The sequence below is a fragment of the Cervus canadensis genome, chromosome 24 (assembly GCF_019320065.1).
Source record: "Cervus canadensis isolate Bull #8, Minnesota chromosome 24, ASM1932006v1, whole genome shotgun sequence".
Lineage (NCBI taxonomy): Eukaryota > Metazoa > Chordata > Mammalia > Artiodactyla > Cervidae > Cervus > Cervus canadensis.
In genome coordinates this window covers 8,745,870-8,772,144 of record NC_057409.1, presented here as the reverse complement: position 1 = coordinate 8,772,144, position 26,275 = coordinate 8,745,870, and the positions used below count along the sequence as shown (strand labels likewise).

The window sequence follows — 26,275 nt, the reverse complement described above, 5'->3', positions numbered from 1 at the left end:
TTGGACCAGGGTGACACGGGTGAAAGGAGTAAGAAGCAGTTAGATCCTGGATCTATTTTGAGCCAGGGTGAAACAACGAATGTACTGATGGGTCAGATGTGAGGTTTGGCCTGAGCGTGAGCCGCAGGCAGGATGGAGCTGCTGTCAACTGAGATGAACTGAGTGGGGAGCCGGTTAGGGGAAGAAGGTCAGGATTTCGGTTCTGAGGCTGAGAGTCATATCCCATTCATCCTTCTCATTCCCAGCATTAGTATAATAAATGGCCAACACATGCTTGCTGAATGAGTGAATGAACGGATGATGGACGATGTTGGAAGGGTAGGAGGCCAAGGCCAGCTGGTGAAGGGTTTGTAGGGATACGGCTCCAGCTCCAATAGCCCCAGCCCTGGGCACACTGGCTGGCTCATGCCCACACCCACACTTGCATCCGTACACAAGGCCTCTCCTACTTCCATCTCTGCAGCGGGGCTCTCAGGCCAGCTGGGGCCTGGACTTGGCCAGAAGCAAATCACGCAGTTGCTCTAGGGCTTGGATGGAGGAAGAGAAAGCAGGGCATCCTGCCAGGCAGGACTGCCCTGGGCTTATCCTAAAAATATACCTCTGGGCTCTGCCAAGTGCTCCGGGGCTTCCATCAGGCTCTTCAGTGTTCATAGAAGCCTCCAGGAGTTCCAGTCCCACACCTGAGCTCTGATCAGTGGGAGAGAAATCACCACTTCGGGGAGACGGGAGTGGGACAGGGCAGGAAGGAGTGGAGAGCAGTAAATAGGAGGAGGAAGACAAGCGAGGAGAGGAAGACAGAAGGCCTGGGGTCTGGCTCCTGCCTGGAGGCTTCTGGGAGGAGGCAGAAGTCTTGTTTCCTGCAGGGTAAGTTTGCAAAAGGCCTTTTATTAGGATTTGGGGACAAGGAGGTGCTCTCGCTGGCGTCCAGGAGCTCTGAGCACTACAGTGTTTGTTTCATTTCCATGGTGGCATCACGCTGCTTGGGGGCTGCCTAAGCATGGGGTTTCTTCTTATCTGAAGTGCCAGGGGTCATGCTGGCCAAGGTGCCCAGGTAGAAAATGGGCACTAACATCTTTGTATTTGATCTGAATTGTTCCCTCTTTGCACCCTGAGTCTGCCTCCCTCCAGTCCTTCCTTCTCTGGGTTGGGCTGGAATTTCCAGAAAGATTATATCTAGTCTCCCAGGGGGAAGGGGCTTGGTGCCCTGTAGAGTGCTGTGGTCAAGAGTACTTAGCAAGCTTGTGTTTCTATGCAAGCGGCTTCATCTCTCTGTGCTTCTGCTTCTTCATCTGTAAAATGCTGCTAATAGCTCCTTCCTCAAAGGCTTGCTGGGAAGAGAATTAGATGAGATCATGAATGTTTGGCATACAGAACACCATGCCTGACCCTCAGGCACCTAACAAATGAAGTCCTCTGTCCCCCCTTAGGTCCCGGGGCAGGAAGATGATTTGCACAAAAGGTTTCCAAGCTGTCCATCTGGGTAGATTGGGGCCAGGATTTGGGTTTTCCTTCCCGCCCCTGTGTTTTTCCTCCTGCAAGCCCATCTCCGTTCCAGAAGAAAGACACTTGGAGCTATCACCGTGGAAACCCATCTGCTGCTTCTTATCTGCTGGTGTTTTTTCCTCCTGCTTGGAACCATCTGGGTGTCTCACTGCAGAATTAACAGGAGCGGGGGCTGAAGGCTTTGGGAGGCTCTGGGGTCTCAGCTTCCACTTGCTGGAGCACAGATAACCCCAAACCGTGGTGAAGATCTATAGGGCCCTGCAGTATCGATCCAGCTCCTGCTAAAATGTGTCTGTCCCACTAGGCCCACAGCGGATAATTCACAGCTGGGGGAGGGCCAGGGCAGCAGCCCAAGGGACTCTGGGAGGGGAGTTGGGAAAAGCAGTTCTGCCCTTTGCTTCTCTCCCAGGCATGCCTTGTGACCTTGGACAAGTCACACCCTTTCTTCCTGGGCCTTCAGTTTCTTACCATCAGCCTAATATGGTAGCAGGACTAGGCTTTCCAGAGCAACAAGATCTGGAATTCTCACTCAGAAGTAATCCTAATATAGGTTGCAGGTCAGTCCTTCCCTTTCCCATCCTGTCAACACTTGACTTTATTAAGGAAGAGTATACGAACTTGGAAGTGAGGCAATGGGGATAGTGCTTGACCTTCATCTGTCCACTGGGGCATCATCTAACAGCCCCTGAGGGTCACATGGCTCCCTATGTATTAGGGTCCAGATGTTTTATAAGCCTGAGACTAAGATGCTAACTTATAGAAAACAGATAAGATAGAAAGGACTTTTGTCCAGTAGTGATACAAATGATTTCTGACCAGCAGAGATCACCTCAAAGTTTACAGTCACGTGCTGTAGGGTGGCGGTCCCCAACCTTTTTGGCACCAGGGACCAATTTCATGGAAGACAATTTTTCCATGGACCAGGGACGGTGGGCATGGTTTTGGGATGATTCAAGTGCATTGCATTTATTGTGCACTTTATTTTTAAACTTTTGTGTTGGGGTAAGCGCTTCCCTGGTCACTCAGTGGTAAAGAGTCCACCTGCCAATGCAGGAGACGCGGGTTTGATCTGTGGGTCCGGAAGATCCTCTGGAGAAGGAAACGGCAACCCACTCCAGTATTCTTGCCTGGGAAATCCCATGGACAGAGGAGCCTCATGGGCTACAGTCCTTGGGTTAACAACAACAACAATTTGTGGATAGCTGATTAACTGTTGTGGCAGTTTCAGGTGAACAGCGAGGGGACTCAGCCATATACACACATGTATCCATTCTCCAAACTCCCCTTCCACCCAGACTTATTGTGCACTGTGTGTTCAATCCCATGCTGCCACTGATCTGACAAGGAGGTGCCATCCTCGGCCTGGAGGTTGGGGACCTCTGCTGTATTTGCCAGTTGGGACTCTGACTAGCGATCTTATTTCAACCTTCTCTGTGCTTTGCTGATCAATGAGCCCTCCGAACCAGGGGCTCCCCAGATGGTGCTAGTGGTAAAGAACCCGCCTACCAATGCAGGAGACATAGGAGACATGGGTTCAATTTCTGGGTCAGGAAGATCCCCTGCAGGAGGGCATGACAACCCACTCCAGTAGTCTGACTGAAGAATCCCTCAGACAGAGGTGTCTGGGGGGCGACAGTCCATAGGGGTTGCAAAGAGTCTAACACTACTGAAGTGGATTAGCATGTACCCCTCTGAACCAGCTTTGTCATCCTGAGAGAGTCCTCATGAATGAGTGAAATACAACTTTGACAGGTGCTCATGATGCATTTTGGAGAAGGCAATGGCACCCCACTCCAGTACTCTTGCCTGGAAAATCCCATGGACGGAGGAGCCTGGTAGGCTGCAGTCCATGAGGTCGATAAGAGTCGGACACGACTGAGCGACTTCCCTTTCACTTTTCACTTTCATGCATTGGAGAAGGAAATGGCAGCCCACTCACGTGTTCTTGCCTGGAGAATCCCAGGTACGGAGGAGCCTGGTGGACTTCTGTCTATGGGGTTGCACAGAGTCAGGCATGACTGAAGTGACTTAGCAGCAGCAGCAGCAGAATGATGAATTTAAAAAAACAAAAATATTTATTTACATATGACTGTGCTGGGTCTTCGTTGTTGCATGGGCTTTTCTCTAGTTGTGGTGAGTGGGGGCTACTTTCCAGTTGTGATGCTCGGGCTTATTGCAGTGGCTTCTCTTGTTGCCGAGAAGCAGGGCTCTAGGGCGCGAGAGCTTCAGTAGTCTTGGCTCCTGGGCTCTTCAGCACAGGCTCGATATTGTGGCACACAGGCTTAGTTGCTCAATGGCATGTGGGATCTTCCCCCATCAGGATGTAAATCCGAGTTTCCTGCATTGGCAGGTGGATTCTTTACCACTGAGCCACCAGGGAAGCCCCTCACTACGCATTCAAATAATTTTTTAAAAACATTTTGAAGACTATGAGTTGACAGCTCACTGAGCCTCATTTTCCTCTTCTATAAAATGAGGGATCTGAGAGAAGGGCTTACAGATTTGCTGACCACGTGCCAGCTGATGTTGAGCTCTTTGGATCCATGATTTCATTTAAGCCTTGCAGCGAAACTTCCAGGGCAACTATCAGCCCCATTTCACAGGTGAGGTTAATGAGGTTCAGAGACGTGAAGCGATTGCTCCAAGGCATCACAGCTAGTGAGTAATAGAGCCTGGTTTTGAACCACTACATCACGGCGAGGGGGCTAATTTCTGCTTCACAGGTTCATTATGGGGCTCCTTAAATGAGACAACATGTGGGAAAGTGCTTGGCAAACTTTACAGGGATACACATATATGAATAGTGATAGTCGACCCAAGACTACCTTCTAACTGGCCCACCCAGTTGTGGTCCAGGGTCTGGCTCCTCTCCCCAGGGAGGCAGGCCTCTACTTCCTGCACAGTGGTTTTTCTGTTATCTGGAGAAAACCAGGGGAGATTGAGGTGTGTGGGCATCTCTGGTCCAGCCCCTCACAAACCAGAACGCCTGCTGAAAACCATAGGCTGAGCTTTCAGATCCTGCTGCTCCTTTGGAGCCTGCATTCCTGGGGCAGGGGTTGAGGGTAGGGACTGGGGGACCGCTGATCTGGACAGGCCAGGTAAAGTCAATTTAAAACCCTAGCTCTGAAGTCATTCTGTGCCATCTTCCTGAGTATTTCACATGAATTAGACTTTCTCTGTAGACTCCAGAAGCCATGCCCAGCCTCCTCTAGTTCCTGGAACCTCCCAGAGCTGTCCACGCCTGGACATCTCCACCTCAGCCCTGGGTGCCAAGGGGTTAAGCACTGGGGCCAGCTTAGCAAGTGTTTACCTAGCAGGCAGGCTGCCTGGAACCACAGGTAACTAACAGCCTGCTTTCCAGAGCTGAGGCAGGAAAATTTATTTGTCCTCACCTCCCTCCCCAGGGATGCTGCTTGGCAGAGTAAACACAGCTTTCTGTTGGCTCTTTCAGGAGATGTTCAGCAGAGGGGTGGGAGCTGGGCGCAGGGATCAAGCCTAGAGGTGCTCCAAGGTGGAGTTGAAAGGGGTTCAGTCCCCTTTTTCTGGAGTCTGGGCCCTACCTTGGGAGTCTGGCTTAGACTGACATTCCTAAAGATGCGATTATTATTACTGCAATTGATGGAGACCCTGACATATTGTACATTGCCTCATTGAATTCTTACAAGCACCAGAAGGGTGAGGGGCTCTTACTCCTGTTTCCAGATTAGGGACAGAAAATGCAGAGGTGAAATCACTTGTCTAGGGCCACCCAGCTAGTGGGCGGTAGAGCTGGGGCCAAACCACAATCTGTTTGACATCAGATCTGCTTGGCTTTCTACTTTCCCTCATGGGACAAAAGGCTACTGATTTGTTGAGTACCTACTGTGTGTCAGGCACTATGTTGAACACTTTATTTCAATCTCTAATCCAGAAGTATTTCCGAGAATCCCTTTGCTACACCATCAACATCAAAAAAGTGAGATAGTACAGTTCATAACTGGGGAAGGAAACACAGGTGTGAACTCCAGAAATAAGAATAAGATGGGCTTCAGGTCACTTCTTGTAATCCAAAGGTGTCCTCATTGGATGTCCATCAGGTCCTGTAGCCCCGCCTCATACAGACCCTGATGCTAGCCAGCTCCCATGTTCCCTGCATCCTCTGTAGTCCAGGCCACCATCATTTCACACCTGGATCATTGCACTGGGCTCTGGTCTCTGCTTTTCTCTTGCTCACTGTGTCCTCACAGCAGCCAGGGGGATTTGACAAAATGTAAACCCCATGCCGCCTTGGCTGTAATTCCATGTTAACCCTGTGTTTTTAGTTTCTGTGTTTTGATGTTTGACATCAGGGCCTTGCTGACTGGAGAGGGATTTCCTCTCCTACGGTAGCCATTTCCTACAGATAGTAAAGAGCTCATCTTTTGAGCCTGCTTTTCAAATGCAAACCAACAAATCCAGACAAAGCCAATCCAAAAAAAAGAAAACCCCAACCAATCCAGGCAAAACCAACCACTGCCGACAAAGGTCTGTCTAGTCAAAGCTATGGTTTTTCCAGTAGTCATGTATGGATGTGAGAGTTGGACCATAAAGGAAGCTAAGTGCCAAAGAATGGATGCTTTCGAACTGTTGGAAAAGTTGGTGTTGTGGTGTTGGAGAAGACTCTTGAGAGTCCCTTGGACTGCAAGGAGATCCAATCAGTCCATCCTAAATGAAATCAGTCCTGAATATTCATTGGAAGGACTGATGTTGAAGCTGAAGCTCCAATACTTTGGCCACCTGATGTGAAGAACTGACTCATTTGAAAAGACCCTGATGCTGGGAAAGATTGAAGGCAGGAGGAGAAGGGGATGACAGAGGATGAGATGGCTGGAGGGCATGACTGACTTGATGGACATGAGTTCGAGCAAGCTCCGGGATTTAGTGATGGACAGGGAAGCCTGGTGTACTGCAGTCCATGGGTCGCAGAGTTGGACACAACTGAGTGAACTGAACTGAATCCATCACATCCTTTCACACCGGCTTTCACACTCAGGGCCACTATTCCACCGCCCTATGCACTCCAGGGTCAGGTACCAGAAACAACTGGAAATAGTCCCCATGCCTCAGAGTCCACTGAAATTATTCACACCAGCCAATTCTAAGCCTGCCTGCTCTCTCACCAACTCCTCCCATGGAAACCACAATAAAGGTCCTTGCCCGTGTTTTCCCCTCCCTCCCTCTTCCTCCTGACTGACCCTGATGCTTCCCATGTGGCCCCTCTGTGGCATGCTGTGCCCCTTCCTCTTGCTGTCTGTGTGCATAACAAACTCTTTTTTCTTGTTTTTTGGCTGCATTGCTTGGCATGTGGGATCTTAGTTCCCAGATCAGAGACGGAACCCGGGGCCTCTGTGGTAGAAGCATGAAGTCTTAACCACTGGACCGCCAAGAAAGTCCCAAACTATTTTTTCAATGGTAGTTGTTTCCTGGTCTGTCAGCCTCACAGCACCTAAATAACAATAAAACCTATGTTTTGAAACAAACTTGCCCTAGTGGCTTCCATCACACGAGAATATTCTTTCCACAGCTTAGAAGACCCTCCATGATCTGGGCTCTGCCTGCTCTCAAGACCTTGTCTCCAGCCCCCCTCTCTGGCCACTGTGCTCCAGACCCAGCAAAGCCATTTCTGCCTTAGGACCTTTCACCCGTCTGTTCCCTCTGCCTGGAATGTTCTTCTCCCAGAGCTCATCATGGGTGGCTCCTTATGGACATGCAGGGCTCAGTTTACATGTCACCCCCTCAGGGAGGCCTTCTCTGAGCACTCACTGTCAAGGAATGGCAATAGCCTGTCATCTCAGGTGTTCGCATGTGCCGGGCACCGTTTTATGTACTTTCCATGTACTTGCTCTTTGAGTCCTCACAGCAACTCTGTAAGGTAGGTATTATCATTTCCATCTGCAAGTGAGGAAACTGCCTCTCAGAGAGGTTGAGTGACTTGACCAAAGTCTCACAGCTAATAGGTCGAGAGCTGAGATTCAAATCCAGAGTCCACACTCTGAATCATGCACCTTATCTTCTGGTGCAGAGGACGTTTACTATAACTATTATTATTACTATTGTTCTGAACAGAGGCTGAATTTCACCCACCCATGTTCTTTAATTGAATATGAACACGTCAGGTGAACCACTGGCTGTCCAGTTTGCTGTAGCCCCTCCTGCTTCCTATTGTCTTGCACCAATTTACCTGACTTGCTTGGACCCTGAAGGCATTCATGTTTGCAATCCCTACTGGGTGCCTCTTACTCATTCACTCATTTATGTATGTATATGTGTGTATATATATATATATATATATATATAGTATATTGGCCATGCCTCAAGGCATGTGAGATCTTAGTCCCCTGACTGGGGATAGAACCTGTTCTCCCTGCATTGGAAGAGTGGAGTCTTAGCCACTGGACTGCCAGGGAAGTTCTTCACTCAATCTTTTAACCAACACCCACTGTGCTAGTTACAGTGCCAGACCCACAGAGATGAATAAGATGGCATCCATGCCCTCCAGAACCCAAGGCTGTGTTCAGAGGAGACGGGCACACAGGGCACCTCACTGCCTTGTGATATGTGCTGTCACAGGGATGCCAGTGTCAGGATAGCCCAGGGGGATTCAACTAGGAAGGATTTCCCAGAGAAACTGACATCTCTGCTCAGTTTGAAAAACTGGACAGAGAGCAGACAGGAAAGACACAGCCCCAGCAAATGGGAAGAGCACAAACAAACACATGTGAGTGGCTGAGTGCATGCCTGTCCATGGACCAGCTTGTCACTACGGATGAGGAGGAGTGAATCTGATGGGCAGGAAATGCTGAAACAACTTCAGAGACCCCGATTCCTACCCTTTCCCTCCAGCCCAGAGTTAATAAGTAGATCTGCATTTAGGTCCCTGGCTTTGCCAGTTATTAACTGCAAAACTTGGGCAAGTCTCCTGGCCTCCAGGAATCTCAGTTTCCTGACCTGCAAACCAGGAATGGTACTACTGATGCCTCAGAATCTCTGTGCCAACTGAATGAGATGGGGTTTGCCAAGCACTTGGCACAAACACAATTCTTACCAGTTCTGAACACTGGAAGCTGGAGATGATCGGGTGGAGGGTGGCAGGGATGGAGTGAAGTGGATGTTGGATGGATCACATGTTTTGTGTTGGATTCAACACATGTTTTGGCAGAGGAGACAGAGGAGACAGCACTTGCAAAGGCATGGAGGGTGAAAGGACGTGACACAATTAGAGACTATTATGTACCCAATTACTTTGCTGTGCTTGGAGCAAGGGGTGGCTTGAGTTCCCCAAAAAGCAGACCCTGAGACTTGGGTGCTCATGATCTATTTGGAAGGTGATTTCAAAGCAGAAGGGAGAGCATGGGGAAAGTGAGACAAGGAGGGGAGAAAATAAGATGAGGTGCATCAGTTGGGTTCAGCTCCCTGGAAACTCTAAGAGACAGTATGAACTGCATCTCAGAATCATCCTATCTAAGGATGGGGAGTCATCAGTTTCCATGATGGCTGAAGGTTGCCTTTGAGGTAGGGGGCACATGCCTCTCCCTTCCTCGTTCATAGATGCCTAAGAAAGCCCTCAATCAAGGAAGCAGAGAGAAAAGGGACTTGGAGTGGAGGGACTCCCAGCTGCTGGAGACCACCACACTGGCATCGGGGCTCAGAAGGGATGGGGGGATAGGAGAGAGGGATCAACACTGTCTGCTACTACCTCTTTGAGCCTCTGTTTTCTTGTCTGAAAAACAGAAAGACTATGACATACTTCCCAGGAGAATTTGACATACTTCCCTAAAGGATTTGAAAGTCCCTAATGACATGTCTGACATGTAGTAGGTAAAAGAAACAGTAGGTATGGTTAGGCTGAGCTCTGATGCCAGGTCCTCAGAGAATCCTTCCCTGATTATCCTATTGAGAATAACTCACTCCTTTTATTCTCCATCAAAGCATCTTAATTTCCTTTAGAACATTTAAGAGTATGCAATCAGGCTTCCCTGGTGGTCCAGTGGGTTAAGAATCCACCTTGCAAAGAAGGGAGCACCAGTTCAATCCCTGGTCCAGGAAGATCCCATAAGCCGCAGGGCACCTAAGCCTACGCTCCGCAACTACTGAGCGGTCAGACAGCAAACACTGAAGTCCAAGAGCCTAGAGCTAGTGCTCCTCAACAAGAGAAGTCGCCACAATGAAAAACCTGCACACCATAACTGGGGAGTAGCCCCTGTTCACCCCAACTAGAGAAAGCCCACACACATAGCAATCAAGATGCAGCACTGCCAAAAATAAATAAATAAAATTTAAAGAGTATGCAGTTACCTTGGTTATCTGTTTATTATCTGTCTCCACTCAGCAGAATGAAAGTACCATGTGGGTAGGGAATTAACCTCTCTATTCACTGCTGCCCTATTTCCAGCACTTAATTTTGTTACTACGGTAACAATAATAGGTCCTATTATTATTATGGCAACAATAATAGAGAAGGACAGTTACTGTTCTTTATCTTTATTAAGCATATACACTCTGCCTGTTTGTTGTTGTTCAGTCACTAAGTCATGTTGATCTTTATTAAATGTATACACTCTGCCTGTTAGCAAGACATTAAAAGAGGATTCATCCGGACTCCAAATGGGTCCAGAGATGATAGAGACAAAAGCTGATGGCTCTCTTGAGGGGATGGGTGACTGTAAACTGGGAAGGGATAGAGACAACATCTTGGGGGCATTGGAAATGTTCTACATATCAAATTGGGTGACGGTTACATCAGATTTTTTTTAAAGGTTGAGGTGTACAGTTAGTGCACTACACACACTTTATTGTATGCATGTTATAGTTTGATTTCGAAGTGTTGTCCATCAACTTCAGCAGGCAGGGAGGAGAAGAGGAAATCTAAAACTGGTCACTCAGATGCCAACTTAAAGTAACTTAGGGACTTCCCTGGTGGTCCAGTGCTTAAGAGTACAAGCTCCCAATGCAGGGGGCCTAGGTTGGATCCCTGGTCAGGGAACTAGATCCCACATGCCTCAACTAAGAGTTTGCACGCTGCAACTAAATATGCCACAACCAAAGAATCAGCACACTGCAATGAAGATCAAAGATCTGGAGTGCTGCAACTAAGACCTGGAACAGCCAAATAAACAAACAAATGTTTAAAAATGAATAAAGTAATTCAGCAACAAAGTAAAGGCTGGAGTGGGATGGTAGTCAACCAGAAGAGATCCCTGGATGACTGGAAGATGGGATCTATAGTGACAGCCTGGGAAATTAAGCACTTGTTAAAAACTTAAAGCATTTGGGTTGTTTACCTTCAAAAAGACTAGACTGGAAGGAAATGTGTTTGAACTCAAGTATTTTATTTTGCAACAAGAGTTTGGGCCCAAGGTAGATCTTCCTAACTCTGACAAAGGAGGCTGTGACATTCCTCTTCCTGGGAAGTTTAAAACTTTTGGCCAGCAGATGTCCCCAGCATGGCCTAGTCTGGGAGTCAGAAACAGAGAAACAAACTGCAGTGGCCCCTCTCCTAACTAGGGACTCTGATTAGTCATGAGTTCTGTGCCAGCTGCAAAGCACTAATTAATTAGCCGAAGAGAACCATCTCTGATGTGCACTAAGCTTTTTATGTTCTGCCATCACGGCCACCAACCACAGCTTTAATTAAATCTGGGCTTGATTACACAGTGTGGTGCTACAATCATTCTCCCCTGATGCCTTTATTTTGTTGCCGGTGGTGACAGCGTGTCAGGAGGAGACGACGGTCTAAAAGCCTGAAGCGTGGAATCTGGACACTGGCAATTTGGGGGTATGTGGTTGGGAGGGAGGAGGGATCAGCTGTAGGACTCATCACCTGACCTCAAAGAACTCACAGTTTAATGGAGAGTCAAGACCTCCCACTGAGGAGATGGCACAGGGCAGTGTGAGGTAAGCCCCCAAATGAGAGGTACAGACAAATATCCCAGCAACGGAGAGGGGGCGGAGGTCGTTTGGACTGGAAGGGAATCAGGGAAGCTCCGTGGAGAGGGAGGATCAAGAGGAATTGTAAAGAACTGGGTTAGATAGCCGCAAAGCAGGGCAGAGTGTTTGGTGGAGAGAAGAGCGTGAATAAAAGTGTGGAGAGAACAATGAGAACCTACGACATCTTGAGAGTGGGTGAACGTAGCTGGGGGCAGGGCAGAAGAGCGATTCCTGTCAGAAAAAAAAAAAAAAAAGAAAAAACCATGAGCAACACTTCAGAGTAAGTGGTGGTTTGGGGCAGGTTGGGAAGGACCTAGAATGTCAAGCTAAGAAGCTGGGACCTCATTCAGCAAGGAGTAGGAAGTTCTTGAAAGTTTCTAAGTTGCTTGGATGATCCAATTTTCTTATGAAGTTTACCAGAATCCTGAGGACGTGACCCTGTCTCCCCCCTCAGGTGTGCCTCGCGATTCCATTCCTCACACTCTGTGCTCCAGCCAGAGTGTTAAATATTCTTCATACTCTCTGTATTCCTGGCCAAGTCCTATTCCTTCAGTTCGCAATGTTAACATTTCTCTAAGATCTCTACGAAGCCTTGAAGACACCGTCCTATTTCCCCCAAACCTGGGTATGTTCGCCCTTTCAAGAAGGCTCCCATAACCCCTTGCGCTTTCCCCATTAGAGCAACTATCGCAGTGTAATTCTTCGTTTGTCGGGATCGTTTGCTGGACTGGGAATTCTTCTGAGGTTAGCAACACTAACTTGTTCACCAGGGTGTCTCTAAGAACCAGCATAGGGCCAGCAAAGTGAGGGTGGATGGAGGAGGGGCTACGGACAGAGGGACAGGGAGGAATCTCTGTTTCCTCTCAGTTCTTGGCCAGGAGTTTCTGAAGGACAATTGAATATCACACGTGTCAACAGGTACAGGTTCGTAAAGGACACAAGACATGCTCAGATCTCCTCCTCAGCTCCCCTGTGAATAAAGCTAATCCTTGTTTATCTCCAGGCACACCCAGGAATTATTTGAGGAACGCTGAGGCGGAGGGTTACTAACCGGAACTATATACAGTAACCCTCCGCTCCGGCTTTGTCATCCTGGTGGCGGCTCCTCGACCACCAGGGGGAGGAATCGTGCTTCATTCCGAACTTTGGACGGTTTCACAGAACGAAGCGGGGGGGGGCGGGGGGGGGCGGGGGGCGTGTAGAACTCTGGGAATTGTAGTCCTGGGATCTTATGGGCAATCTTCGCGGTGCACCTCGGGAGTTATAGTTCTGGACAGAGGCGGGAAATGCTTGTAAGTGCCAATGTCGAGTTCTGGAAACTACAATTACCAAGGGGCCACCGGCTCCTGGGCAGTTTCTCGTTTCTGTCGAGTTGACCGTCCGGGCTGCTTCTGAGGGATCAACGTGACTGGGTAAGTTTGGAGAAAACCTCTATTCTGAACTGAGGTGTCTGCGGATTTTGCCACATTCCAGCCCGGTTTGGGGGCTCCTCGTCTCAATCCCAGGAACTCCCCATTAGTCTTTCACCTTTTCTATTTCCTGTTGAGACACCGCCAATATCCACCCGCACCCTTTATTCTCCCACTGTCATCTTGCATTGTCATTCCTGGTGCCCCTGGAGCCCCACCGTGAGCTCTCAGCATCCCCTTTCTGAAACTTGGGCTTCTTTGTGCTCCGCATCTTCTATGTGCTTCACTCTTACCCTCACTTTCTTGGTTTTCATGCTAATGGGACAAGGGTCACCATTCCTTCTTCCCAATCCACGGAGTTGCTCAGAACTGGAATTCAGCAGAGCTGGGTTTTATTATTGCAGCTCTGTAACTCCTTTGCTGCGTGACCTTGGGCAGATCATACCCCCTCTCTGGGACTCACTCTCTTCATCTACGAAGTGGAGATGACAGTTGCTCTCAGTCTTAGCTTGAGGCTATGTTCTGGAGCCAATAAGCTAATATGTGTGAAAGTACTTTGTAAACTGTAAAGCCTCCACAAGCGAGAGAGATTATTTTTACTGTAATTATTAATGCTCTGAAATACTCTCATCTTGGCTCCTTTTGTAGCTCTGCCCCTTTGTTGCTCAGACTTGCCCCTTGAGTGCCTGGTGTCTGCTTTCTCTAAGAACAGGATGATATTTCCTCACTTCCCCAGAGACCACAGGCTAATGAGAGCTTTGTCTGAAAGGAAGCCCCAGAGAAGTGCTTATCTTGGACTGTGTCCTGAAATAGCCAGGGATGATAAGTCCACACAGCTGGCAGAAGGGTGGGCCCTGCTCACTGGAATTGGGGCCCCAGCAGGAGATGGACAGCTGCAATGTAAACCCTCTCTGTTCCCTTTGGGCTCTTCTGGGCCTGTTTAAGGGCTTCCCTGGTGGCTCAGATGATAAAGAATCTGCCTGCAATGCAGGAGACCTGGGACTGATTTTGGAATAGGTGTCTCAGACCTGATAAGACTGGAAGAAAAGAAACCATTTTGTCAAAGGATTTAATCCAGAAAACTACAAATACCACCCCCACCCCCCCAAAAAAAAGCTTGGCTGGGCATAATGAAAGAGAGACATAACATTGTTAATTCATTCCTAACATTTTATGAGCACTTAAAATGTACCAGACCCTAGGCAATATCACTTTTGTTACTAAATTTCACTTATGAAGTGTCTTCATTTTACTCTCAAGGAACTTAGGCTAAGAGGTCATGTAGCTAGTTATGGTTATTATGCCTTCTATATGTTAAGTGTTTCACATACTTTCATTTAATCCTCATCAGCAACTTCATGAGTGACTGTTATTTCTATCATGTGGAAAAATCATCAGAGGCTTAGAATTGAAGGAACTTGCTCAAGGTTAAACAGCCAATTAAATGGTGGAGGTGGAATTCAGACTGTCAGCAAAGCCTTTCTTTCCCCGCTATACCATATAGTCTAATTTTTAGATCAAAAATATAGAGATTAAAGAATTGAAAGGGTTTAAATCAAAGCCAAATAAAGGAAGCATTTATGGGGTTCCTCTGTGTGGGGAAAGCATGAGGATAGATGGTTTATCCTCCAAAGAAATATAAAACACATTCTACCTCTGTAGCATATCTGAAGAAATAAGGCATAAGTGTGTAAAAAATTAAATAGCATGCATTGGATCAACTAATTACTGAGACCAGTTCTATGCAAATCACTACATTAAGCCAGGAACTGCCAGGAACATGCTTCTAGGTGGCCATGGGGATTAAACCAAGTGACATCATAATCATTATCTTTTCATTAATATGAAAATGGTGGACTGGAATACCGTATCCACTCAGTAAATGTTTATTGTTTGCACACGTCTCAAAAAAAGAAAAATCCTGCGTACCATCTGGACCAGAGGTTCTCAAACCTTGCAGATCAGAAAGCTGGGGAAGCTTTATAAACTAATTGACCTCTGGCAGTGGGTGCCCTAAAAGCTTTGTTTTTGAAAAGTTTTCCAGGTGATTGTGATAATAGATTCAGGACCCTCTGATCTAGATTCTACTTGGACCACTTCTTGGAGGCAAGTCGCTGATTGAAAACTGCTAGTTGTTGTTCAGTCGCTAAGTCGTGTCTGACTCTTTCCAACCCCATGGACTGAAGCATGCCAGTCTTCCCTGTCCTTCACTATTTCCTGGAGTTTGCACAAACTCACGTCCGTTGAGTTGGTGATGCCATCCAACCATCTCATCCTCTGTCACCCCCTTCTCCTCCTGCCCTCAAATCTTTCCCAGCATCAGAGTCTTTTCCAATGAATCAGCTTTTCACATTAAGTGGCCAAAGTATTGGAGCTTCAGCATCAGTCCTTCCAATAGATATTCAGGGTGGATTTCCTTTAGGATTGACTAGTTTGATCTCCTTGCAGTCCAAGGGACTCTCAAGAGTCTTCTCCAGCTCCACAATTTGAAAGCATCAATTCTTTGGTGCTCAGCCTTTTTTTATGGTCCAACTCGCACATCTGTAGCTGACTACCAGAAAAACCATAGCTTTGACTGTATGGACCTTTGTTGGCAAAGTGATGCCTCTGCTTTTTAATACGCTATCTAGGTTTGTCATAGCTTTCTTCTGAGGAGCAAGTGTCTTTTAATTCCCTGACTGCAGTCACCATCTGAAGTGGTTTTGGAGCCCAAGAAAATAAAATCGGTCACTGTTTCCACTGCTAGAGTAGGAACTAATTCAAGAGCTGTCCTGAGGCAGCCCATGTTTGGTTATCAAGTGAGTGATGCAGACATACTCGAGTTGAGAGGAAGGAAGATTGGAAGTACTTGGGAAGCCTCACAGAGTACCAGAGATTTCACTAGGCTTTGATGGGCGGGGCAGGTTTGGATGGGTAGAGAGGCTTTTAGGTAGCCATCACCCCAAATTGTTTAGATAAGGTGAGCCAGAATAGGTAGAGACATGTGGACTGATTTCCTTGGAGAATTCCTTGACATTTATTAGATATGACCCTGGATGCTCTGTGTGGATGTTTCTTAGGCAAAAATTTGCAGGTTAGATTGGATTTTCCCATCTCCCCGTTCTACTTGAGCATCAGTCAGTATGAGCCAGGCACCATTTTCTTGTTATCCTTACTCTGTCCCGTTAGCTTCTTTAATTTTTATTTATTTCCAAATTCAATTTAGTTGATGGCCTTCCCAGAAACTTTCCAGGATTACCAGAGAATTCTGCTCCCCTTCTGTTATAGGCATTTTCAAGTGCCCTTGTCCTGATTCCTATCTCATGCAGTGTTCTGTTTTTGGATTAAGACTAGCATCTCTTCCTATAAGCTATTATCATTCTGGTCACCCAGTCCTGAAACCTGACTCATCTTTGGCTCTCCCTCCTTGCATAACTCCCCAAATCCACTTAGTTGCCCAAATCCTATTATTTCTCCTTTTCACTCAATCAGCAAATATTAACAAAACTTCAGCTGCTTCATTGTCTTGTGGGTGACCTGTCAGCTGCTTCATTGTCTTGTGGGCAACCTGTCCTATGCCTCCTTCCTTCCCACTGTGGGTCCTCTGTGCATTTGCCCTCAAGTGGAAAAGGTCAGGGTCTGCGACTAAGCAGCACATGTTCAACTTCCCTTTGGCTAAATAGTCCACTGACTACATCAGGAGCTTAGCTTCTTTTTAAAAAGAATTCAGTTTTTAAATTTGCTTCAGAGAAATGAGATGAAGCAAGTCTGTGGTAGAAAGAATACCACTTATTGTCTTCCAAAGTTAAGTAGAATGGCATTAAGATTATTGCTTGTCTGGAGTTTTCCATTAGGCCAGACAACTGGAAGTTGGCAATGAGGAGATCTATGTGTAACAATAATTCTGGTGACCTTGAGCATTTCACTTAATCTCTTAGGACCTTGATCTCTTCATCAGTGAAGCACATTTCTGTACTGAGCTGAGTCGAGGTGGTGGTGCAGGGGATGGGAGAAGTGACCCCTAAGGTCTCTTCTTGCCCAGGCATGTTTTGACTCGAACTACCTAATCCATCCCAGAGTGTCTTAAAGAAAGTAGAATAACGCAATGACTGAAAATGTGGCCCAGGACTCAGTGGGTCACTTTAGATGCTTTTGGTTCAAGCAGTAGAAATCTAAACCCCCTTGGTTTAAACAATAAAAAGGGATTTATTGGCTCTTGTAACCAGACGGTCTAGGAGTGGGCCAAGTTTCCTTTCAGTTCAGTTCAGTCGGTCAGTCATGTCCGACTCTTTGCGACCCCATGAATTGTAGCACGCCAGGCCTCCCTGTCCATCACAAACTCCCGGAGTTTACTCAAACTCATGCCCATCGAGTTGGTGATGCCATCCAGCCATCTCATCTTCTGTCACCCCCTTCTCCTCCTGCCCCCAATCCCTCCCGGCATCAGGGTCTTTTCCAATGAGTCAACTCTTCGCATGAGGTGGCCAAAGTATTGGAGTTTCAGCTTCAGCATCAGTCCTTCCAATGAACACCCAGGACTTATCTCCTTCAGGATGGACTGGCTGGATCTGCTTGCAGTCCAAGGGCCTCTCAAGAGTCTTCTCCAACACCATAGTTCAAAAGCATCAAATTTTCAGTGCTCAGCTTCCTTCACAGTCCAACTCTCACATCCATACATGACCATTGGAAAAACCGTAGTCTTGACCAGATGGACCTTTGTTGGCAAAGTAATGTCTCTGCTTTTTAATATGCTATCTAGGTTGGTCATAACTTTCCTTCCAAGGAGTAAGCGTCTTTTAATTTCTTGGCTGCAGTCACCATCTGCAGTGATTTTAGAGCCCAGAAAAATAAAGTCTGACACTGTTTCCACTGTCTCCCCATCTATTTCCCTTGAGGTGATGGAACCAGATGCCATGATCTTAGTTTTCTGAATGTTAAGCTTTAAGCCAATTTTTTCACTCTCCTCTTTCACTTTCATCAAGAGGCTTTTTAGTTCCTTTTCACTTTCTGCCATAAGGGTGGTGTCATCTGCATATCTGAGGTTATTGATATTTCTCCTGGCAATCTTGATTCCAGCTTATGCTTCTTCGAGCCCAGCGTTTCTCATGATGTACTCTGCATATAAGTTAAATAAGCAGGGTGACAATATACAGCCTTGACCTACTCCTTTTCCTATTTGGAATCAGTCTGTTGTTCCATGTCCAGTTCTAACTGTTGCTTCCTGACCTGCATACAGGTTTCTCAAGAGGCAGGTCAGGTGGTCTGGTATTCCCATCTCCTTCAGAATTTTCCACAGTTGATTGTGATCCACATAGTCAAAGGCTTTGGCGTAGTCAATAAAGCAGAAATAGATGTTTTTCTGTAACTCTCTTGCTTTTTCGATGATCCAGTGGATATTGGCAATTTGATCTCTGGTCTAATCCAGAAATTCTTAATGTCTTCACAAATAAGTCCATTTCTCTATGATTCTCTCAGCTCTGCATCCTCCACGGGTAACTTCATTCATAAGGTAACAAAGTGGCTGCGACAGTTCAAGGCTTCACATCCGCACATCATGCTAGTTCAAAACAAGAAAGAACTTGTCCACACTCGACCATCAAGCCAAAGTCCTGGGCTTTGCCCTGGTTGGCCCAATATGTGTCATGAGCCCACTCTTGATCCAGATACTGATGGGGATATGTAGGGCTGATTGCTCCAACTCTAGAGATTAGGGAGGTGTCAACCCCACCCAGATCCCCAGGGATCTCGTAGGAGGGCAGGGTAGGATGAATGTTAGGAAGTTGGACCACAGCCTCTACTGTCACAGCCACACTGCCCATGATCAAATTCTGGCTCTGTTCACTGTTCTTGGCTAAATTGCCTCACTTTATTAAGCATCAGCATCCTCATGAGCTAACAATTCATATCCCAGGGGATTATTATAAGGATTTCATTAAATAATGCGTGTATGTGAAGCCCTTGCTGCAGTTCCTGGCACAGAGTAAGCGTGCTGCTGGTGGTGATGTAATTGAAGAGGGAGGGAGAGCCAGTGGCGTTAGTCCCGTTTTAAAAAGTAACCTCGACTTCCCTGGTGGTCCAGTGGTTAAGACTCCATGCTCCCAATGCAGGGGCCTGGTCAGGGGCGTTAGATCTCACATGCTGCAGCTAAGACCCGGCATGGTCAAAAAAAAAGAAAAAAAAGACATCCTTGTTTTAAAAAAATAAACAAGAAGCAATCAAGTTATAGGAATGCTTTCTAGTCAGAGCATGCACGCCTGCCACGTGGGAGGCTCCTGTTTGATCTCCTGCCCACATTATACTCTAACCTTTAATTTCTGGCCCTTTCTGCTCCTACATTATGTCCTTTATAAAAATGCTTCCCTCTCCCCTGCCTCTAAAATCTTCCTCATATTTAAGACCCAGATAAGTGCCTTTTATAGTTTATAGTTTAGGTCAGTGATTTTGTATGTATGTCATTGAGTCTCCCCACTAGCAGGATCAGTGTGGGTTAAGAGCTCAGGTCTAGATTAGACAGACCTGAGTTTGCCACCTAGAAGCAACGTGACTTGGGAAAGTTATTCAACCTCTTCATGCCCTAGTTTTCTTGGTTGTAAAACAGGGTCTAAATAGTACCTTCCTCAGATGGTTGTTGAGAGGATGAAATGACTCAGAGTATGTAAAAGTCTTAGGTCAGTGCTGACACATAGTAAATAATAGATGTTAGTGGTTGTTTTTGTTGTTCTTAGCCTCCTGAGGACAGGGTCTGTGTTATGTTCTCTGCCCAGTTGCTGCTGTGCTGGGCACATAGTGCTAAATGAACACTTGTTAGTGGGTTTTGAGGGGTATGGAGGCTTCCTTTCCATGATCTTCTCCTCACCTCTCCACCAATAGCAACAGAAAAAGCAGCCCCCTAGACTTGGGTTTGATCCCTGTGTTGGGAAGATCCCCAGGAGGATCCCACTCCAGTATTCTTGCCTGGAGAATCCCCATGGACAGAGGAGCCTGGCTACAGTCCATGGGGTTGCAAAGGGTCAGACACGACTGAGTGACTAAGCATAGCACAGCAAACCTTAGTGAGGGCAGTGTAGCAAGGTGGATGATTGAAAGATCGGCTGAGTCACTGGCAGGGAGGAGGAGTGATAGGAGGGGTAGAGAGGGGTGGCTGATGACATGAATAAGCAACAGGAAGCTGAGAGGAAACCAGCAAGAGGCTGTTCTGTGTTCCACCCTCCAGCCATCAAGTTCAGCCACTGCCCAAGTCGTTGTTCAGTTCAGCTGGTGATGAGATGGGGGTCAACCAGTCCGTGAGCTTTCCACCTGTCACGGGACCCCACCTCGTAGGCTGTGGGGATGTGATGGAGGGTCAGAGCCTCCAGGTAAGTGTCTCCAGCACGTCCCCGCTGCGTCTGTCAGCAAGTCTGATGATGTAATTCCAGCTAGGGGAAACCTGAGTTAGAGCTGGTCTGGATTTGATCATCGAGTGCCCAAGTCTCTTTCCCCTGAACTTTTCTCCTCTTTTCAATTAAAAACATCTCCATAGACAAGAGATGATGGTTTCTTTTTCCCAACTTGGAGGAACTGGGGCCTCTAACTTCAAACGTAGCTCTCTGATGTCATGAGAGCAGGTGCCTGATCCTGGAAAGGTTTTGGATCTCGCCCTAATCTGAGTGTATGAGAGGAGGAGCAGTGGGCTATGTACCCATTGACCTTTGACTCCCTGGCCCCACATAGGAAGACAGTCTCCTTTTTCTTCTCTTCTGCTGTCATCTGTTCCCCCCTCCTACTTTAGTCCGAGACTTTCCCTCCTTTAGTTCCTAGGTCATTCTCGGCTGGCCCTTGAACTCTCCCTCTCCCTTGTGAGAGGCATTTACTCCCCTGTAGAATGAATGTGCTGCTGCTGCTTCCCAGGGGCCAGGCTCCAGGGTTGCCCTGGATGCCACCAATGTCACCCCATTCAACACAAGAGCTACTCCTTCACTTCTGGGGCTCCTCCAGGCCTGGGCTTCTGGCCAAATTGAAATCTTTTGATAGCCCAAGCACTGGAAATATTTTAGTACCCCTCCGATGTAATTCAAAATACAGTTGGCTGTTTTGAAATAACATAAGCCTTACATGAATGCTGAACATAAAATTGCTTCTTTCTGGGTTTTCTGAGTGTAAAATTCAGGTATGTGAATTGAAGGTAAAGTTTCCCAGTTTTTTTTTTTTTTAATTTAGTTTCCCTGTTTTAGTACTTGACTGGTACCCCCAAACAATTGCTGATCGTGTCCATTGGGAAACGTAGCCATGCTTTGGCTTCTTGCTCTGAGCAGCTGCTGTCTTTATTTTTCTTACAGGGTAGCTTCTTTCGACTGTTCTACCCCTGCCAAGAGGCAGAGGAGACCTCGGAACAGCCCCTGTGGATTCCCCGCTATGAGTACTGCGCTGGCCTGGCCGAATACCTGAAATTTAATAAGCGCTGGGGGGGTTTGCTGTTCAACCTGGCTGTGGGTAAGAGCTGGTCTCACCCCTGGATGCTCTCCCAGCTGCTTGATTATGTCCCTTGGAGATCCCCAGGCAGACACAGTACCTTATAGTCTGTGTTGTCCAGCCCTTTTGTAGTGGGGCATCCGTTAGTCAGTGTGGTATGGAGAGTGGAGAGAATTACAAACCTAAGAGCTTTAGTTATAGGGTTAGACTGCCCTGGATTCGAATCCAGTCCTTATCCTTTACTAGCGTGGGGCTTGGGCCAGTTACTTAATGTGTCTGAATATCTACCTTTGTAGGAGTGTAATGTCGGACGTATATAAAAGATGCACTCTAGTGCTGTGCTTGGGATGTAGAATGTATTCCATAGGTGGCAGCTATTACTCATTTATCCAGAATGCATTATTTCCCTCTGTGTCAGCTATAATGTAGATTAAAGGAACACTCTTGACCACCAAGGAGCATACCGTCTCCTGCAGTTACCCCTCTAGCTCCTCCCTCTTCGGGGTGAGATCACACTGAGTCATCCACTTCCCCCAAAGACCTCACCATTAGGAATTTTGCCCACTGCCTTAGCATCTCAGGGATTTACCCTGTAAGTTGTTCAGTACTTCCCGTTTGGATTTTTTTTCCCATTTTCTGTTGTGTTCATGCTCCCGAGGAGAGAAAAAGGAAAAGAATAAATAACTGATTGTCCTGGGCTGCTCGGGTGAACGCTGGGTCTCTTGAGAGGAGGGCCATTGGGTTCCCACCATGCTTCTGCCCAGGCTGCCCTTGGGATTACAGTTTGGTGGCAGCCAGAGATTCTATATCCCATGTCTCTACTAGGATCTTGTCGCCTGCCTGTTAGCTGGAATGGCCCCTTTAAGACAAAGGACTCTGGATACCCCTTGATCATCTTCTCTCATGGCATGGGAGCCTTCAGGTAAGAGTTGCTCTCCCCCAGACCTTGTCACATTCCTCGCCTGGTTGCAGCTTCTGACTCTCAGCATGTTCTCAAAAGGCAGAGATACCCATATTTCCATCTGTCAGCTGTCTTATCTATCATCTGCTTCATCCCAAAGCACTGGGTCCACCTTTTTTAGAAGGTCTTCCCCAAGCCCTTTTTACCTGGTGGAGCCTTTCAGCAACCTTCATATCTTTCCCTTCTCTTGTTCTAGCATTTATATAAATACTTGTTTTAGCCTTCTTCTCCTGTAACAGCCCAGAAGTGCTTGAAGGAGCTTGAGCTTTATGTTCAGAGAGTCAATTATTCAACATGCATCGGGGACAGCAGTGATGAAGACAGACTTGCTCCCTGCTCCCGTGGAGCTTGCAGCCTCAGCTGTTGATCTCAGCCATACCACTGTGCTATGTGAACTCAGGACCATGGTAGGAGTCTCTGAGCCTAGATTAACTCATCTGTCAAACAGACTCAGATGAGGCACCAGGTGAGGACTCAGACAGGCACCGAGTAGGTGCACACTTATGCCTGTACTCCTCTCCATCTCTCTGCATGGAGGATTGTGGGGTGATGAACTGCAAGATCCCCTTCATCATACTTCAGGGAACGCTGGCCTAAGTTTTACAAGACAGTGAAACCGTGAAAGTGAAAGTCACTCAGTCGTGTCCCAGCTTTTTGCGACCCTATGGACTATACAGTCTGTGGAATTCTCCAGGCCAGAATACTGGAGTGGATAGCCTTTCCCTTCTCCAGGGGATCTTCCCAACCCAGGGTTCGAACCCAGGTCTCTCGCATTTTGGGCAAATTCTTTACCAGCTGAGCTACAAGGGAAGCCCAAGAATACTGGTGTGGGTAGCCTATCCCTTCTCCAGCGGATCTTTCTGACTCAGGAATTGAACCAGGGTCTCCTGCATTGCAGGCAGATTCTTTACCAACTGAGATAACAGGAAGCCCTTACAAGTCAGTATCCATTCAGAATTCTCCCCATGAACTCTTATTTCTGCCCCTTGGTGTGTTTTGTAGTTATGTATTAACTACTGTGCATGTGGTTCTTGTTTAAGCTTGTGAATATTCTCACTGTATGTTCATTCATCAACATGTTAAGTCTAGTTTATGTCCAAGAGTGTTACACAACATCATCTATTTTTGCCTTAACACAGCCCACCTCCACTGGAATGACTGTCTACACTGTAGCCAGGGAGCTCTATTTTATTTTATTTATTTATTTTTTGATGGTTTAGTATGGTTTATTAAGCTGTGCCTTAGTACAGATGCTGGGTCTTGCCCATGGTGCTCTTAAAAAATATGGAACGCTTCACGAATTTGCGTGTCATCCTTGCACAGGGGCCATGCTAATCTTCTCTTGTATCGTTCCAATTTTTAGTATATGTGCTGCCAAAGCGAGCACTCTATTTTATTTTATTATTATTATTTTTTGCTTTGGCATATTCCTGCTCTGAGGAACATCAGTAAGTTCTTTTTATTTATTTAAAAAGTTATTTATTTTTAATTGGAGGATAGTTGCTTTACAATATTTTGTTGGCTTTTGCCATACATCAACATGAATCAGCCATAGGTATACAAATGTCCCCCCCCCTTAAGCCTGCCTCCCACCTCCCTCCCTGTCCCACCCCTCTAGGTTGTCACAGAGCATGAGCTTTGGGTTCCTGTGTCATTCAGCAAATTCCCAATGGCTATCTATTTTGCTTATGGTCATGTATATGTTTCAGTGCTACTTTCTCAAATCATCCCACCTCCCTCCCCAACTGTGTCCAAAAGTCTGTTCTCTACGTCTGCATCTCCATCGCTGCCCTGTTGATAGGTTCATCAGTACCACCCTTCCAAGTCAGTATCCATTCAGAATTCTCCCCATGAATTCTTATTTCTGCACCTAGGTGTATTCCATATATATATATATGTTAGTATATGATATTTGTCTTTCTCTTTCTGACTTACTTCACTTTGTATAATAGGCTCTAGGTTCATCCACCTCATTAGAACCAACTCAGATGCATTCCTTTTTATATTTAATAGCCCTTTGAACTTAATTCAGCTCTTGTCATGATCTTATCTGAAGGCAGGTACAGGGCAAAGTTTCTGGCCTCATTCCTTGTGACTTGCCCACCTCCAGCTTTCCAGACAAACAGCCCTAAAGGTACTATGTTAGTTTCTGCCTCAAGAGTTTTTGAGTTTTTTTCTTTGTTTGAAGATACTGGAATTTTTATTTTATTTTTTTGTATTTGAGACATGCTCTATTTTTAAAATTAGATTATAAAATTTTATTTAATTAAATATTATAAAATATTTAATAAAATAAATACTTTAAAATAAAATAAATTATAAAATTTTAATTAATTATAAAAATTCTATTTTTTAGATTAGAGTACAGTTGATGAACAGTATAGCATTAGTTTGAGGAGTACAGCAAAGCAATTCAGTTATACATATAATATACATGTATCTATTCTTTTTCAAATTTCTTTTCTTAGGTTGTTATATAACATTGAGCAGATTTCCCTGTGCTATACAGTAGGTTCTTGTTGCTTACCCATTTTAGATAAAGCAGTGTGTACATGTAAATCCCAAACTCCCTAACTATCCCTTTCCCCCTGGTAACCAAAACTTTGTTTTTTAAATCTGTGAGTCTGTTTTGTAAATAAGTTCATTTGTATCTTTTTTTTGTTTTAAGATTCCACATATAATTAACAGTATTTCTTTGTCTTACTGAGAGGGTAACAGGCAGAAGGCCAGGGATCTCCAAATGGAGGAAATAGGTGGCAAGTGTCAGACATTTTTTATCTCTCTCTTAAGCGGCAGGAGGAAACAAACTACAAGTGTTAGATTTTTTCCCCTTCTCTATACAAGTTTAAAAAGAGGTATCTTTTAAAATTCTGTGTTGCCATGAGGGCACCTGGTTCCACCAGAACTTTAGTTCAGTTGTTCAGTCGTGTCCAATTCTTTCTGACCCCATGGACTGCAGCACGCCAGGCCTCCCTGTCCATTGCCAACTCTTGGAGCTTACTCAAACTCATGCCCGTCAAGTCAGTGATGCCATCCAGCCATCTCATCCTCTGTCGTCCCCTTCTCCTCCTGCCCTCAATCTTTCCCAGCATCAGGGTCTTTTCAAATGAGTCAGTTCTTCGCATCAGGTGACCAAAGTATTGGAGTTTCAGCTTCAGCATCAGTCCTTCCAGTGAATATTCAGGACTCATCTCCTTTAGGATGGACTGGTTGGATCTCCTTGCAGTCCAAGGGACTCTCAAGAGTCTTCTCCAACACCACAGTTCAAAAGCATCAATTCTTCAGCGCTCAGCTTTCTTTATAATCCAACTCTCACACAACTTATGTTTTCTCAAACCTTGAACTAACCAGTGCTTTTTTCTTATGGAAATGTTTGTCTTAAGTTATGTTAATGAACCATGTATTTACTCTAGACTCTGTCTTCTAGTTGGTACCGCCTAAGACTCAGAACCAGTTTATTTTACTCATGCAAATGTTCTCTTAAGCTATGTTAATGAGGCTGTTTTGCTTGGAAACCTGCCTTTCTTCAAGATTCCTGTCAATCATTTTATGGCCCCAACAACTCACCTTGTGCCTATATGTTATCTCAAAATGCATGTTGTAGGTGAAGGGCCTGATGCCATTCTCTGAGTTTCTCTAATTAGCAGACTGCTAGTAGCTGTATAACATTTGGCTAAAGACTAGCAGGGGGGCACTCTTTCTGCCCCCTTCTGAGGTCTACATCAGAAGCTTTCTCTATCTCTTTTCTACTTTAATAAAACTACTACACAAAAGCTTTGAGTGATCAAGCCTCATCACTGGCCCTGGATTGAATTCTTCTCCTCCAGAAGCCAAGAATCCCGGCATCTTTCACGGCTCAGCAACAACCTTTCACTACTTCACTCAGTCCATCCATGATGCTGCAAATGTCTGCCTTAGGGTTTTCATCTGTGCTGTGCTCTGTGGCTGTTCCCTTTGCTTGGAGTATTTCCTGTTCTGTTCCTCTCTTCTTCTCCCCACCTTTAGTCTTTTGCCTGGCTAATTTCAAATT

At 46.2% G+C, this 26,275-nt stretch overlaps 1 protein-coding gene and 1 non-coding gene across 3 annotated transcripts in view; one reads left to right on the top strand and one right to left on the bottom strand.

The window, feature by feature from the left end:
• The first annotated feature begins 731 nt into the window (after positions 1-731).
• PAFAH2 (platelet activating factor acetylhydrolase 2) overlaps positions 732-26,275 on the top strand; it is a 48,517-nt gene continuing 22,973 nt past the window's right edge. Inside the window, exons 1-4 of one of the 2 annotated variants that reach the window (XM_043445308.1) lie at positions 732-864; positions 20,050-20,191; positions 21,152-21,305; positions 22,110-22,206. In XM_043445308.1, the coding sequence (XP_043301243.1) occupies positions 20,102-20,191; positions 21,152-21,305; positions 22,110-22,206 (341 nt within the window). In that variant the 5' untranslated portion in view covers positions 732-864; positions 20,050-20,101. Of the gene's footprint in view, positions 865-12,712; positions 12,861-20,049; positions 20,192-21,151; positions 21,306-22,109; positions 22,207-26,275 lie in introns of those variants that run through there. The other variant, XM_043445307.1, reaches the window with a different exon arrangement.
• On the bottom strand, positions 23,524-23,632 carry LOC122426981. Its single transcript, XR_006265325.1, has one exon. It is a non-coding gene; the product is annotated as a U6 spliceosomal RNA (small nuclear RNA).